This window comes from Ursus americanus, chromosome 12 (genome assembly GCF_024610735.1).
Source record: "Ursus americanus isolate L20-20 chromosome 12, mUrsAme1.1.p, whole genome shotgun sequence".
Taxonomy (NCBI): Eukaryota; Metazoa; Chordata; class Mammalia; order Carnivora; family Ursidae; genus Ursus; species Ursus americanus.
The window spans coordinates 8,321,831-8,336,401 of NC_142138.1; the positions used below are offsets into that span (position 1 = coordinate 8,321,831).

At 33.7% G+C, this 14,571-nt stretch overlaps 1 protein-coding gene across 3 annotated transcripts in view; it reads right to left on the minus strand.

The window, feature by feature from the left end:
- FAF1 (Fas associated factor 1) overlaps nucleotides 1–14,571 on the minus strand; it is a 483,547-nt gene that overhangs the window by 81,345 nt on the left and 387,631 nt on the right. For all 3 annotated transcript variants that reach the window (XM_087865864.1, XM_087865865.1, XM_045799577.2), the window contains 2 exons: nucleotides 12,297–12,433; nucleotides 8,095–8,183 (listed from right to left, as the gene is read on the minus strand). In XM_087865864.1, the coding sequence (XP_087721990.1) occupies nucleotides 8,095–8,183; nucleotides 12,297–12,433 (226 nt within the window). The remainder of the gene's footprint in view (nucleotides 1–8,094; nucleotides 8,184–12,296; nucleotides 12,434–14,571) is intronic.

Below are 14,571 nucleotides of genomic sequence, written 5' to 3' on the forward strand. Positions count from 1 at the left end.
TGGATTGCTGGAATGTGGTAATTCTATGTTTAACTTTTTGAGGAACGTCCAAATTGTTTTTCACAGTGTCTGCACCACTTTACATTCCACTTAGCAATGTACCAGGGTTCTACTTTCTCCACATCCTTGTCAATTTGTGTTAATTTCCATTCTTTTTGATAATAGCCATCCTAGTGGATGTGAAGTGGATCTCCTTGTGGTTTTGATTTGCATTTCCCTAATCACTAATAATGTTGAGCACCTTTTTTGTGTGTGTGTGCTTGTTAGACATTGAATGTCTTCAGAGAAATGTCTATTCAAGTTCTTTGCCCATTTTTAAAAAATTTTTTAATAGTAATTTTTATTATGTTATGTTAGTCACCATACAGTACATCCTTAGTTTTTTTTTTTTTTTAAGATTTTATTTATTTATTTGAAAGATTAGTTGACCATAGACCCGAGGGTCCATTTCTGGGTTCTCTATTCTGTTCCATTGGTCTATGTGTCTGTTTTTGTGCCACTACCATGCTGTCTTTGTGATCACAGCTTTGCACTATAGCTTGAAATCCGGCAACGTGATTCCCCCAGCTTTGTTTTTCCTTTTCAACAATTCCTTGGCAATTCGGGGCCTTTTCTGGTTCCACACAAATTTAAGGGCTGTTTGTTCCAGTTCTTTGAAAAATGTCATTGGTATTTTGATCAGGATGGCATTGAAAATGTAGATTGCTCTGTAGCATAGACATTTTAACTATGTTTATTCTTCCGATCCATGAGCACGGAATGTTTTTCCATCTTTTTGTGTCTTCTTCAATGTCTTTCATCAGTGTTCTGTAGTTTCTAGAATATAGATCCTTTACCTCTCTGGTTAAGTTAATTCCAAGATATCCTATGATTTTTGGTGCTATTGTAAATGGAATGGATTCCCTAATTTCTCTTTCTTCAGTCTCGTTGTTCGTGTGTAGAAATGCAACTGATTGCTGAGCACTGATTTTGTATCCTGCCACATTACTGAATTGTTCTATGAGTTCTAGTAATTTGGGGGTGGAGTCTTTGGGTTTTCTATATAAAGTATCATGTCATCTGCGAAGAGAGACAGTTTGACTTCTTCTTTGCCAATCTGAATACCTTTTATTCTTTTTTGTTGTCTGATCGCTGTTGCAAGGACTTCTAGTACTATGTTGAACATTAATGGCGAGAGTGGGCATCCTTGTTGTGTTCCTGATCTTAAGGGAAAGGCTTTCAGCTTTTCCCCATTGAGAATGATATTTGCTGTAGGCTTTTCATAGATGGTTTTTGTGGAATTGAGGAATGTACCCTCTATCCCTAAAATCTGAAGGGTTTTCATCAGGAAAGGATGCTGTATTTTGTCAAATGCTTTTTCTGCATCAATTGAAAGGATCATATGGTTCTTGTCTCTTCTCTTATTAATGTGATCTATCACACTGATCGATTTGCGAATGTTGAACCACCCTTGCATCCCAGGGATGAATCCCACTTGGTCGTGATGGATAATCCTTTTAATGTACTGTTGGATCCTATTAGCTAGGATCTTGTTAAGAATTTTGGCATCCATATTCATCAGGGATATAGGTCTGTAATTCTCCTTTTTGATGGGGTCTTTGCCTGGTTTGGGGATCAAGGTAATACTGGCCTCATAGAAAATATGGTGACTGTGTTTAATCATTTGAGGACTTTTATACTGTTTTCGAAAGCAGCTGCTCCATCTTATATTCCCACCAGCAGTCTATAAGGGTTAAAATTTCTCCATATCTTCACCAACACTTGTTATCTTCTGATTCCAGCCATTGCAGCTTGTGTGAGGTAGTATTATCTCATTGTGGTTTTGATTTTCACTTGCCTGATCATTAATGATGTGGAATATCATTTCATGTGCTTACTGGCCATTTGTATATCTCCCATGGAGAAATGTCTTTTCAGATCCTTTGCCCATTTTTAAATGGGGTTAATTTGTCTTTTTATTATTGAGTTTTAAGAATTCTTTATATATTCTAGCTATAAGTCCTTTTCTCAAATACATTATTTGCGAAGATTTTCTCCCAATCTGTGGATTGTCCTTTCACATTCTGAACGATGTCCTTTGAAGTATAGTTAGTTTGTCATCAGTACCAATTCTACCTCATCTTTTTAAGTCTAACTCAAAGTCTGCAACATAATCATTAAATTAAAAACTTCACTTATATATTTCTCACTGATAAACAGAATGAACAGTGATGACTACTTCTACCTTGTATACATACAAATAGCAATATGCCAAGAATGATTCTTATTCTGCACATCTTAGTGGTAATCTAACCATAAAGCAGCATAAAATGCAGAACATGGTCATTGCTCCTCCACAAACCATCCTATTGCCATTGCATGCCACTCAACAGTATAATTTGAGAAAGTACTTTCCTAGGAAATAATTCTATTGTCTTGTTGAGTATTTTTTTATTGTTAACTTTGGAGATGGGTTTACAAGTTTCTTGCCAGTTGTGGGATTTGCATTCATTTTTACCACAAGGAATGCAATTTGTAAACAATTTCTCATCTATGGTTTGGTCACTTTTCTGCCTTGCACAATAAAATTTTTTTTTTTAGTGGTGTTATTTTTCTCTTGTTCTGAAAAAAAATCTATTTATTGAACAGAAAGTTAGGTCACTGGTCTTTATTTAATAATGAAACAAAAACTCTGAAGGCTTCATGCTTTTATGAAAAACCTCAGAAATCGTGGCACTAGTGGTAAATGGACTGTTTCTTCTATACAATCAACTTTCATGTATTCACCTCTCAATCAAAAAAAATTTTCATTTTTACAGCAGATGGTATGAAATCATTATAATCAGAGTCAGCTGTCCCGGGATCTTCTATGCTAGCACTGGAATTCTCTAAATTACGTTTACACTAATGTTGAATTAGTTTGAACTATGTTATACTGATTTACAATATTAATTGTGCTATTTTCAGCATTACTTTTATGCTTCAATGAACCACATTTCAGTCATGATCAATTTTGGGGAATTAAAAATATAACAAATTTAAGCAAGGAAAAATGAATGTAAATTTAAAAATACCATGAGAATGACATAAAAGTTCAGAAGCCAAAGTAAACTGCCCCAGTTAAATGAATTTGTCTAAACAAAACAAAACATCCAATGCAATCTTTCTTGTACACGAGCAGTCTAATAAATTGTAACAGATATGATGAATGAAATGGGATTTGGAAGGATATCACAGTTTATTTTACATTTCAAAATGTGAAATAAATGTTAACAAAGTTGATTACATTGCTTGTCATACCTAACTGCCTGGAATCCTTGGTAAATAGCTAAGTATTCTGGTAGTCTAGGAATCACACTGAGAAATACCTACGGCCGGCATGTAGCAGGAACCCGAAGAGTGGCTGTTATTATTACCTTCATTCTCACCTTTCTACCTGCCTCATAGCTTGCCCTGGAGAATGCAAGTGCCCTTCTATGTGCTCTGCGTCAAGTTGCCTACACAGCATGTCTAGCTCACTCTGACGAGTTGTTCCCGGGGCTTTATCTACTTGATTACTTCATACACTATATTGGAACTGCTGTGTTGTAAGCTCAATGGCCCTATCTATCTTGCACACAGCTGTGGTACTGGTGCTTTACGTGGTGTCTAGTACATAGGAAAAGATCAATAAATATTTATGAAATGAATATACAAATCAAGATGAGAGAAATTATTATCTTCTGTTATCTGGGACTAACTATGGAGAAAAAACACTGGATAAAGAAACCTTTTAAAAATATTTATGTACCCAACATAGGAGTACCTAAATATAGAAAACAAATATTAACAGATCTAAAAGGGAGAAAGAGACAGCAATACAATAATACTAGGGGACTTTAATACCCCAATTTCATCAATGGATAGATCATCCAGACAGAAAATCAATGAGGAAGTATTTGAATAAAATGATGTGTTTGGGCAGAGTGGACTTAACAAACATATACAGAACATTTTGTCCCAAAGCAACAGAATACACACTTGTCTCAAGCACATATGGAACACTGTCCCGGATAAACCATATATTAGGGCACACACAAAAACATCTTAATAAATTTAAGAAGACTGAAATCATATCAAGCATCTTTTCCAACCAAAATGGTATGAAACTAGATATCAATTACAAGAAGACAACTGTAATATTCACAAATATGTGGAGCTTAAACAACATACTGCTGAACAACCAATGGGTCAAAGAAGAAATCAAAGAAGAAATAAAAAAATACCTTACGACAAATGAAAATGGAAATACAACGTACCAAAACTTATGGGACACTAGCAATGCAGTTATAAGCAAGCTCATAGTGATAAATGCCTACGTCAAGAAACAAGAAAGATCTCAAATAAACAATCTAACTTTACATTTCAAGGAACCAGAAAAAGGACAAAGCCCAAAGTTAACAGAAGGAAAAAAATGATAAAGATCAGAGCAGAAAGAAAGGAGACTAAAAGACAACAGAAAAGATGAGTGTGACTACATTTATCATGGTGATCACTGAATAATATAATTACTGACTCAATGTTGTACACCTGAAACTAATAATTTTATGTCAATATTATTTCAATAAGAAATAAGAAAAGATCAATGAAACTAAGAGCTGATTTTTTAAAAAGATAAACAAAATTAACAAGCCTTTAAATAGACCAAGAAAAAAGAGGACTCAAATAAATAAAATGAGAAATGAAAGAGATGTTACAATTAACAGCACAGAAATACAAAGGATTGTAAGACTACTATGAACCATTATACGCCAGTATGCAAATAAATTAGATCATTTAAGAAGAAATGGATCAACTCCTTGAAACATATAACCTAATAAGACTGAATCAGGAAGAAACAGAAAATAGGGAAAGAAGTAATCTTTGCACCTATGATACTGAGAATTCTAAATAAATTAAGTGTTGAATGGATGAACAAAGAAATGAATGAAATAATAAACAGATTAAGAACTAAGTATCATAAACTCTTAGTAATCAGAGGTTTCTGAATTACTAACAGCTAAAAAAATAGGGCATATTAAAATACCTGAATTTATTTACATGTTAGAAAGCATCTATTGTTTGGAACCAGGCTGTAAGCAAAAAGAGATGCTAAATGTTCTGATTCTAAATAGATTCTAAATGTTCTGATTCTAAACAGGCTACCATCATGTAGTGATATTGGCCAAAAAGCCTGTGTTGTAGCAAAGTACCTCTGTCCCCAAGACTGAGCCCAGTGTTATATACTTGATAGATGCTCAGTAAACACTTAAAAAACCAAACTAATACCATTAATGAAAATGTCTGCGAAGAAAGCTGTAGGCAGTTCTACCAAAACAAGAAGTTCATATAATGTGAACTTCCTGATTAGAAACAGAACAATTAGTGATATAAAGGTTAGTCTATTCTGCCATTAAAGAATGATTCAGAGTATGAATATGTTTGGGCTTGGTTTTATTTAATAAAAACACTGTATAGTATAGGGTATCTCTGGTTGCACTAATACAATGGAATCATCGAAGTGATGGATGTATTTAAGTGAACCAAAGTTAAGTTTATATGAATTCAGGACTAGGAAGCCATCCTCCAAACCTGTTCATGAATTTGATTTTCATTGCAAGCTTAAGATAAAGTGTTACTTGAAATTTTTTTGAAGAGTAAAGGCAAATTCACAATTACAAGGGACAGTGTTTCTTGTCACATACTCAGCAGATACCAAATCCATTATGATCTATGCATAGTCCAAAACAAGCTTTTGAACCTAGAAAAGCTTTTCTTAGGAACTCTACTCTTGAACTGAATAACTTTCATGAAGACACTCTAAAAACAAAGAGAAATCCTTACCTCTTGCAGTTAAATTTCAATAAAAATTTCAATTATATGGAGCCTTGGATTTTTCCTGTAACCCTCATATTAAATTTTGTGCTCAGTATTAAAGGAATTAAAGTCAATTTCTTTACCAATGAATTACGAGGAACACAAATTAAGATGAAAGAATGAACTGGGAATATGCATGCAAATATTGTACATTCATATTATTATACAGCATAATCTGTAAATCTAATACTAATGAGACTCAAGATTTAAATGGCTGAAGAATGTGTTTAGTGAATTATTGTCAATCAATGCCTCTATTCCAGGATAAACGTAATCTTGAATGGCAACACACCTATTATTACAAATTCCTAAGTAAGTACAGTGCTTCATTATTTTAAAATGTCACTGTCAATTTATAGAGTAACAGATAAACATCTTTCCACCATATACCTGATTACCTTTTCTTTAGAGTAAATGAAACACTGACTATTAAGGAAAATTACAAACATCATTTTTCCAGCAATAAAAGAAACCTAATGTGTATGAAACACTAAACTAGTTACAGGACTCCAAATGTTCATACTTGTTAATATGGACACATCAGGTTTTATACCACTGCAATACCAAAGAATTATTTTTTCAAGTAATATTATTTCATGTGACTTTTTCCAAGTATTAATTTATTCAATCATTTAATAAACATTTACTGAGTGCCTACTTTGTCCTAGGTACACTGTTAGGGAATACAGTTATAAACATGAATATGATACAACTCTGGCTCTTAAACTCACAGTCAAATAGAAGAAAGAGACAAGCAAATAAGATAAAATACAATAGTTCTACCTTATATTAAAATTGTCTACATGTTTTCCACTTGCAATAGCTAATGGCTTTTATATTGAAAACATTCACTATAGCTGGAAACGTTTCATCATTGCTCAGAAATTGAACTTTCCCTACTTGTCTATAAATTTTTTTTTCAATTAAAAATACTAGAAAGGACAATTTAAGGAATATCTGTAAGCTGAGCATCTCAAATTAACAAATGCTAACATGTGTTTCATATTTTATCTTTAGGCTATTCTCCAAATCCAGAAATTTTTTGACTGATAAAGCACTAATAATTCCTTAAGACTATTATAGGTCCTACTAGTCATGTGATCTTGGGTAAATTAACTTAGCCCTTTTGATTCTCAGTTTTCTCACCTGAAAAGTGGAGATAATAGTACCAGTCTGTGCTAGACTATCTCCCATTTGTCCCTCAATATCCATGCTCCACCTAACTTTTCGCCCAGGGAGGTTCTCTTGCCCTTCAGCTTCTGGTTGGGTTAGGTAGGTAGGTAGCATTAGCAGAAGAATATGGAAGGAAAGTAAAGCTATTCCCTAGTTTCCTCCCTAACCGGTCACCAAGCACTGGCTACATTCCCTCTATCAGATATAGTCATCTCGATATACCACTTTCTCCAAGGCTTTTGGGCAGGTGGTAATGGCTCCCTTTAGCCCTAGAGTCGGTTCTATTCATTGCTGACTTCCATAAACCCTGCTCTTACCTTTATAAGCAGTTCTCTTATTAAACTGTTCTCAAATAACCCAATTTGGAAGTGCCATGTGTTTTCTGCCAGAACTCTGTGTGACTCATATACAACCTCATGGGGTTGTTTTCCGATCACATAAGATGATATACGCAAAGTGCTCAGCTCAGTGCTTAGCACATTATAAATATTCAGTAAGTGTTGAGTACTATTGTCATTATCAATATTGCTGTTATTATTATTTTATCTGAGGTTCCGCATTCATGCCATCAATACCAACGGAATATATTCAGGAGACTGAGAAATTCAGAATTCTGGAGATCTTTTACTAATTCTCACAGTGCTTCAAAAATGTAAAATGTATTTATTGCTAATCAACCTCAATATTTAAAAAGAGTAAGAGGATCTTGAAAGTGAGTGGAAAAAAAAACCACATAGTGCACAGGATTTCCTGGATTGTCGTTTCTTTTGTAAATATGCTTCGGAATTCATTTCCTGCAAATTGACCTCCTGCCACCACTCCAAATCTAGCAAGTATAAATGTCCATAAAGTTAAACAAATTTTTGGGTCTTGGGGTCATGAAAAGAATGGACCGAAAGGTAAACCCAACGGCATAAAAGTCCTTGGTTAATCTGGAAATGCATCTTCATCATCCTTATTTATCAATCATGACATAGGCAAGCATCGCCATTTGACAAATTATTTCATCAAAACCCTATTAAAGGTCTACTTAACCTTTCATCTTACCTCATCCTTTATATCTTCCTGTTGTTGGGCCGTGAAGATCTCCATTGCAGCCATGAGTCTCATCATTAACTCATCCACTGTTGTGTTACCTAGCAACACATGGAGATTGCCAAACTTCACATTAGTAAAGTTATTATAAAATGGAAAGTCATTCTAGAATTAATCAGTAAGGAACAACTACAGTCTAATAAAAATGACAGACTACTATGCTAACACCTAGTTAAAATACTTTCATATTTTCATTGAAAAGTTTCATATGTTCACTGTGAAAGAGTAAAGCAGTATATAGGCAGTTGAAATGTCAAATACAGTAGATTTGAAGAACTATCTGTTAATGAGAAAGATTTTCAGCTCTATGAAGAAGAATGTCAAAGTAATGAGAATCAAAAGTTCTTTCAAGTTATAGAAACATATCTACTTAAAAATACTAGCAACAACTACCATTTGTTTATATGCCAGTAATTAGGCTAAGCACTTAACATATATTAACTCATTTAACCTGTACAACAATTCTTTGAAGGTATCACTGGGATTTTGACTTTAAAGAGAAGTAAAATGAGGCTGTGAGAGCTGGAGTAGCCTGTGCAATCAAGGTCAGGCTGATTAAGTGGTGGGATGAGAATCTGAAACCAAATGAGTCTGACTCAAAAGCCTGCTCGCTTTGCCACCTCAATACACTATTTAGAACTATCTCCTACCATTAAAAATTCTTTGGTGAAGCAGATAGTAATTCATTTTCTGAAAACAAAAACAAAAACAAAAACAAAAACAAAACAAAAAAACAAAAAACAAAACAAAAACAAAAACAAAAAAAACAGTTCTTTTTTTGCCCAATTGATATTTTTCTCTTTCAGCTGCTTTCAAATGACTATACTATAAAGTTTATAGTATTTATTTAATTATCCAGTTAGTTGCCATACAATGTTATATTAGTTTTATGAGAGTATTAAAATGTTTGATTTTCCTTAAAGCTATTTTATTCCCTGTCCAAGGCCATAACAAACACATAGCAGATATGTGCCATTTCCTGAGTGCACTCTCCTGTTGCTTGCTTTGGATACATCTATAACAGAGAAATCCATAAAGTTATATAAAGATATAACTATTCTTCTCTTCTTTCAAGACTATGGGCAAAGAACCCATCTTCCTCCAGAGCGTGAGAGGAGGTCTTCCTGTCCCGTTGATGAAACAGGACAACAAGTAGCAAGCATCCTTGTTGGTGTTATTCTGGAGTAGGGCTGGACTAACATGATCTTTCAATGGTCTGTTTCTCAATTTTCCTTATGACCACTGGCAGCATGTTAGGGAGCATCTGTGGTCCTCAACAAAAAAAATTCGGTCACATCAGTACTACACTCTCAATAAATGAGTTAGAGAAAAAATATTATCTTGGTGTGATATCATGGTACTGAGAAAGCAGAACTGGTTTTGTAGTCATAGTTCTAACTCTAGTTCCGCTTCTTACAAACTATATGGTCTAGTACCTAGGAATTGCCTAGCCTATGACAAGGGCTTAACAAATATTCACTTAGTAAATGAATACATAAGTGAATGAGTGATCCTTTCTAAGGATCAATTCCCCTATCAGTAAAATGAAGATAATACTACCTCTGTGTATAGTACACATGATCACTGGTAGTTATTTTGAAAAGATATAATAACAAATGGCAAAAAATTTACGAGTGCCTTCAATGTAGATTTGGATACTGGGCAAATTTTTGAGTTTCCCTTTCTTATCTGCAAACTGTAGTGACTAACACTCACAACACAGGATATGAATTCTTTATGGAGGGTACTAGAAAGGTGGTTACATACTGGCCATTCATTTTCAGGCTTAAGCCACGGCTTATTAACTATGCTTCAGCGCTAATGGTAAGGACTTACTACCAAACTGGACAAGACAGAGAAAAGGTACCAGTTAATGCAGTTCCAGACAAGTTTTTTCTTTATAACCTATTGTAGTGGTTTCAGAACTTGTTTACACCCTTAACAACTACTGAGATCCTCAAGTAAGCTTTATGTGGGTTATTGTTATCAACATTTACTGTGTTAGAAATTAAAGCTGAAATACTCAAAACATATTTATCAGTTCATTAAAAGAACAATAATAAACCCATTACATGTTGATATGAATACCAGGTTTTTATGAAAAATCGCTCTATGTTCCAAAGGAAAAAGTTTAATGAGAAGAATGGCATTGTTTTAACATTTTTGCAAATGTTTTTAACATCTGGATTAATAAAACATAACCAGATTCTCACATCTACTTCTATATTAAACCAGTTACAGTATGTTGTCTCATGTCTTAGTTGAAATTTATGAAGCAAATCTGGCCTCACACAGATATATAGCTGAAAAAGGAAGGAGTATTTTAATAAATAATTGTAAATACTCTTTGATACACCCAAACTGACAAGTAGAAGTTTCTTCAAGTATGTGAGGAATTTGAAACCATTAATGAACTTTTTGTACTTTGTTATATTAAGATCCACTGACCTATCTTGCTCTTTGAATGGATCTTTTACCTACGCATAATTTTATAACATCGTGCACTGATCATGTGGAAAATATTGGTTTACTGACTTATGCATTTATCTTCAATGCTGACATAACTAATTATATGATATCAAAAAATCATATTGTTAACATTACAACTGATATCATCAGGAAATTATTTAAGCTGTTAATATTATGGTGGAGGATATAACATTTTGCTTAAAAGCTCAAATTTTATCATTGGCAACAAGTACTGTCAGCTCTCTTTTCTTGAAGTTATAAGCTTACTTTGTTCATTCTGAAGAAAATGTTTGCCAAATACCCAGGCTATCTAAGTATAGTTTGTCTGTCAGTTATTTTCAAGTAAAAATGATGTTCTATAAGAAAAAATGACTAGTAGTTCAGCTCAAGCAACCACACAAGTGCTTTTCTGAGACTACCTTTGTACTCTGACGTGCAGCAGAAATGCGTTCTCCATACCTCTTGTTGTAGCACACAAACTATAAAAAGGTTAAAATTTAATAAAATAAAATTTTAATTGCACACAATGGAGGCAAAGAGTATGACTACTAGTATAGTTTTGGTCATGACCTTGATTTGTGTGAAGGTGCCAGTAGTTTTACACAACATTGATTTTGTGCCACCAGTGCAAATGTCAACACAGTAAAAAAAAAAAAAAAGTCAAAAAGGAAAAAGGAAAAGTCTTTTTTACTGTCATGAAAATAATTTGACCTCACGGATCCACTGAAAGGGTCTAGAGGACCTCCAGAACCATGGACCATATTTTGAGAACCACTATTATAATACTGCCATGATAGGGAAAACAGGAATGAAATATTATTTTCATTCTCCATTTACTCTATGCAATTCATTCCCCCTGCAGATCTTCTTTAGCATTGTTTATGAAACTCAATGCTCTAGTTACAGAGCAAACATAAAATATTACAGCTTTTACTTTGAGTTTTAAAGGCACTAGAATTTACACTACACACCCCCGTCATATTACCTGCTATAGAACTTTTGACTTAAATAGGGGTAAAAATAAAGTATCTCAAACACAAGCTTTAGCTTGGAGCACTTGAAACATCTTTTTCCCTGGGGCATAGAAAAGATACACTGTTTTCAATTTAAGCTGTGCTATAAATAAGGTAATATTTTATAGTAATCCTTGGGGTTTATCAGTAACAGTAAAAAAAAAATCATTCACTTTTTTTGTTCGTAAAGAATATGCAATGTGATTAATTTATAAGCATCCTATAGCTTCATGCCTTACTGTTGCATCCTAGACACAGATTCATACTATGTGAACAATTAATTTGCAATATCCAGTCACTGGCTTTTCTAATCAACCTTCAACTAATCAACATTACAGCAAGAAATCAATACATGTGTAAGAAATGTCATATTTGACTACTGATTATGATTGCTAATTTAGATTTAGCAATTCTGAACATTTAACATGATCATGCTCTGTCCAAAGGGCTGTGCAACTTTATTAAGAAATTTCTGTTTGATTTTCATGCAGCATATTTCATTTTTCATAGATCCTATACTTTTTGAAGATATTCTTCTTTAGGATATTCTGTGTTTGAAAATACAAAGATGTTCACCCATACAGAGAATTATAGTCAACTATGATGGTAAATATTATAAAGTTATCACATACACAAGAAGACACTCTACTCCCCTTGTGACATGTACTTTACCTTGTATCACATTTAACACTTCATTAGATGATCGTTTTCCCATAATAATCAGAAAAAGTGGAAACTGATCTGTTTTTTGAGTCCGAATGGTTTGTGCAACAACACTGCCAAAATGTCTATTGCACATTGTCAGAAATCTAAAATGAGACAAAAGCCAAAGTAAATTTCATTTCAGAGTTTAATAAATTTACTAGTACCCCAACAAAAAACTCACTGTTTTACTAATTATGTTAGTAATAATTAGATAGCCTGTCTGATATCAATATATAAAATCTTGCTCTATTGAGTTTTCGACTACATCTTAAACGATATAGAAATGACTATCATATAGAAAAGCAGGCAGCACATCCTATATGCTGTCTGGGGCTGACAGCATAGGATTCTTAGCCTTAAACACTGCAAGCTATACTGACCTAGACTATGAGAAAAATAAACAAACTGAATTTTAAGAGGAAAGAATTTCTTAAACAGGACAAATATTGTATGGTACAAAGTTAAATTGACTGGCAGCATCCTAGTCTAAACAGGATTTAGCAACATTTTCACAAGTCTTTAGAATCAAGAATTGTACTTTAGAATTGTGTTTTCTCCAGTAGTAGCAGGTCTTCTGGTTTCATACTTACCATGGGATAAAAATAATAATTCTAAGCTTTTGACCAAAAAAAGCTCAGAGATATTAGCATACTGAAGTCTAGCATTAGTATTCTTAACACGATCTGGAATAAATGAAAAAACTGATAAAGCTTTTCTCTTCTATTAGAGGACTGTTTGAAATTAGCATTTCTTTCAAGAGAAAAGGGTAGCTTATGATATGTTTTCAGATCTGATGGTAAAAAGTAAATGTCATAATAATAATGAATTATGAAAGACCAAATGCAAATATAGAATGCTTTAATAAGATCCAATTTAATAAAGTCTGTAAAAATAATGGACTTTTAATAACACAGGTCACAAAAGGCAAAACAGTGGAAATTCTGGGGACTAGCCACTGGTACTGGCTTATTAATTCTTAATTATGTTCATGAAAGGCAACTTAAATCGTGTGTTTTCTTATGCCTTATGATAATATTTTAGGTAACAACTCCTCTGAAATGTATGTTCTAGCTGATGAGCAAAATCCTGTTGTCACATGCATTAGAAGGTAAATCTATTTGAAAAGACAAACGGCATTAAAATGTCATGTGCTCAGATTCATTTGATAACCAAATTCAAAACAGAATCAAACCTCTTAATTTTTAAAGCCAATATATCTCTTGTCTATAGAAATTCATTCCAGAAATTTAGGCTGAATCCTCCACAAACCTGTCTTGTGACTACAGAAAGTAGACCATGTTAAGGGCCACTAGAACTGTCAGCAAGAGTGTCGACAAGTTAGCACCACCGCGATAAGTTCATTGGGAGGTAGTTTCATATTTACATTTAGAGCAGCAATAACCAGACCTCATGGCAATTTGAAATGACAAGGCCCTAAGAAATCCATTGTTGGCCATGAAATATCAGTGCTCCCATGAAAATTCAGATCTTCACATTCCAGAACTATTACACGATAAAAGGTGCTCAAGCAGCCTAAGCCTCTGGTACCAAATTTCACACCCATATAGCTTTAATTCATCAATAGAGATGTGTAGATCAGGACACTAGAAAGTTCGGATCTCATTTTTTTTTTTTCTGCTCTTACGAAAATATTTGAAGTCAATCTTGATCCTGATTTGATCACTGCCAGCCTCTGAATTTATAGATGTCAAAAAACAGTTGGAATGTCATTCCCTACAAAAGGGAGAAAATAAGTCCTTGTTGCTTTCACACCAATGGATTAAGTGGATATCACACAGTAGATGCCCATCATAGCACTAGCCTCACAAGTGATATTAAATACTACCTAACCAGGATACCCCCAAAAAAGGAAGGGAGGAAAGAAGCCAGGAAGGAAGGAGAGAAAAGGAAGAAAAGAAAGAGAGAGGGAGGGAGGGAGGCAGGCAGGCAGACAGACTGGCTAGCTTAGTGGTTTAAAGAAATCAATTTCAAGATAATTTTGTCTCAAAATTGTGTACTTCCCAAATTGTCTGTTTATGAAAATGAGCTAGAAGAGAAAATAATTATGAAAATATAGGTATCTTATTGGGCTTAAATTAATATACAACAGAAATTTCAAACTTCACAAAACATATTCAAGAGAGATAGAGCCTTCAAAGGCACATTAGCTGTTCAATTAACTATAAAAAACAACAAAGTGATCAGTTTTTACCAGGTATTGACAAATCATTCTAATGTTTTG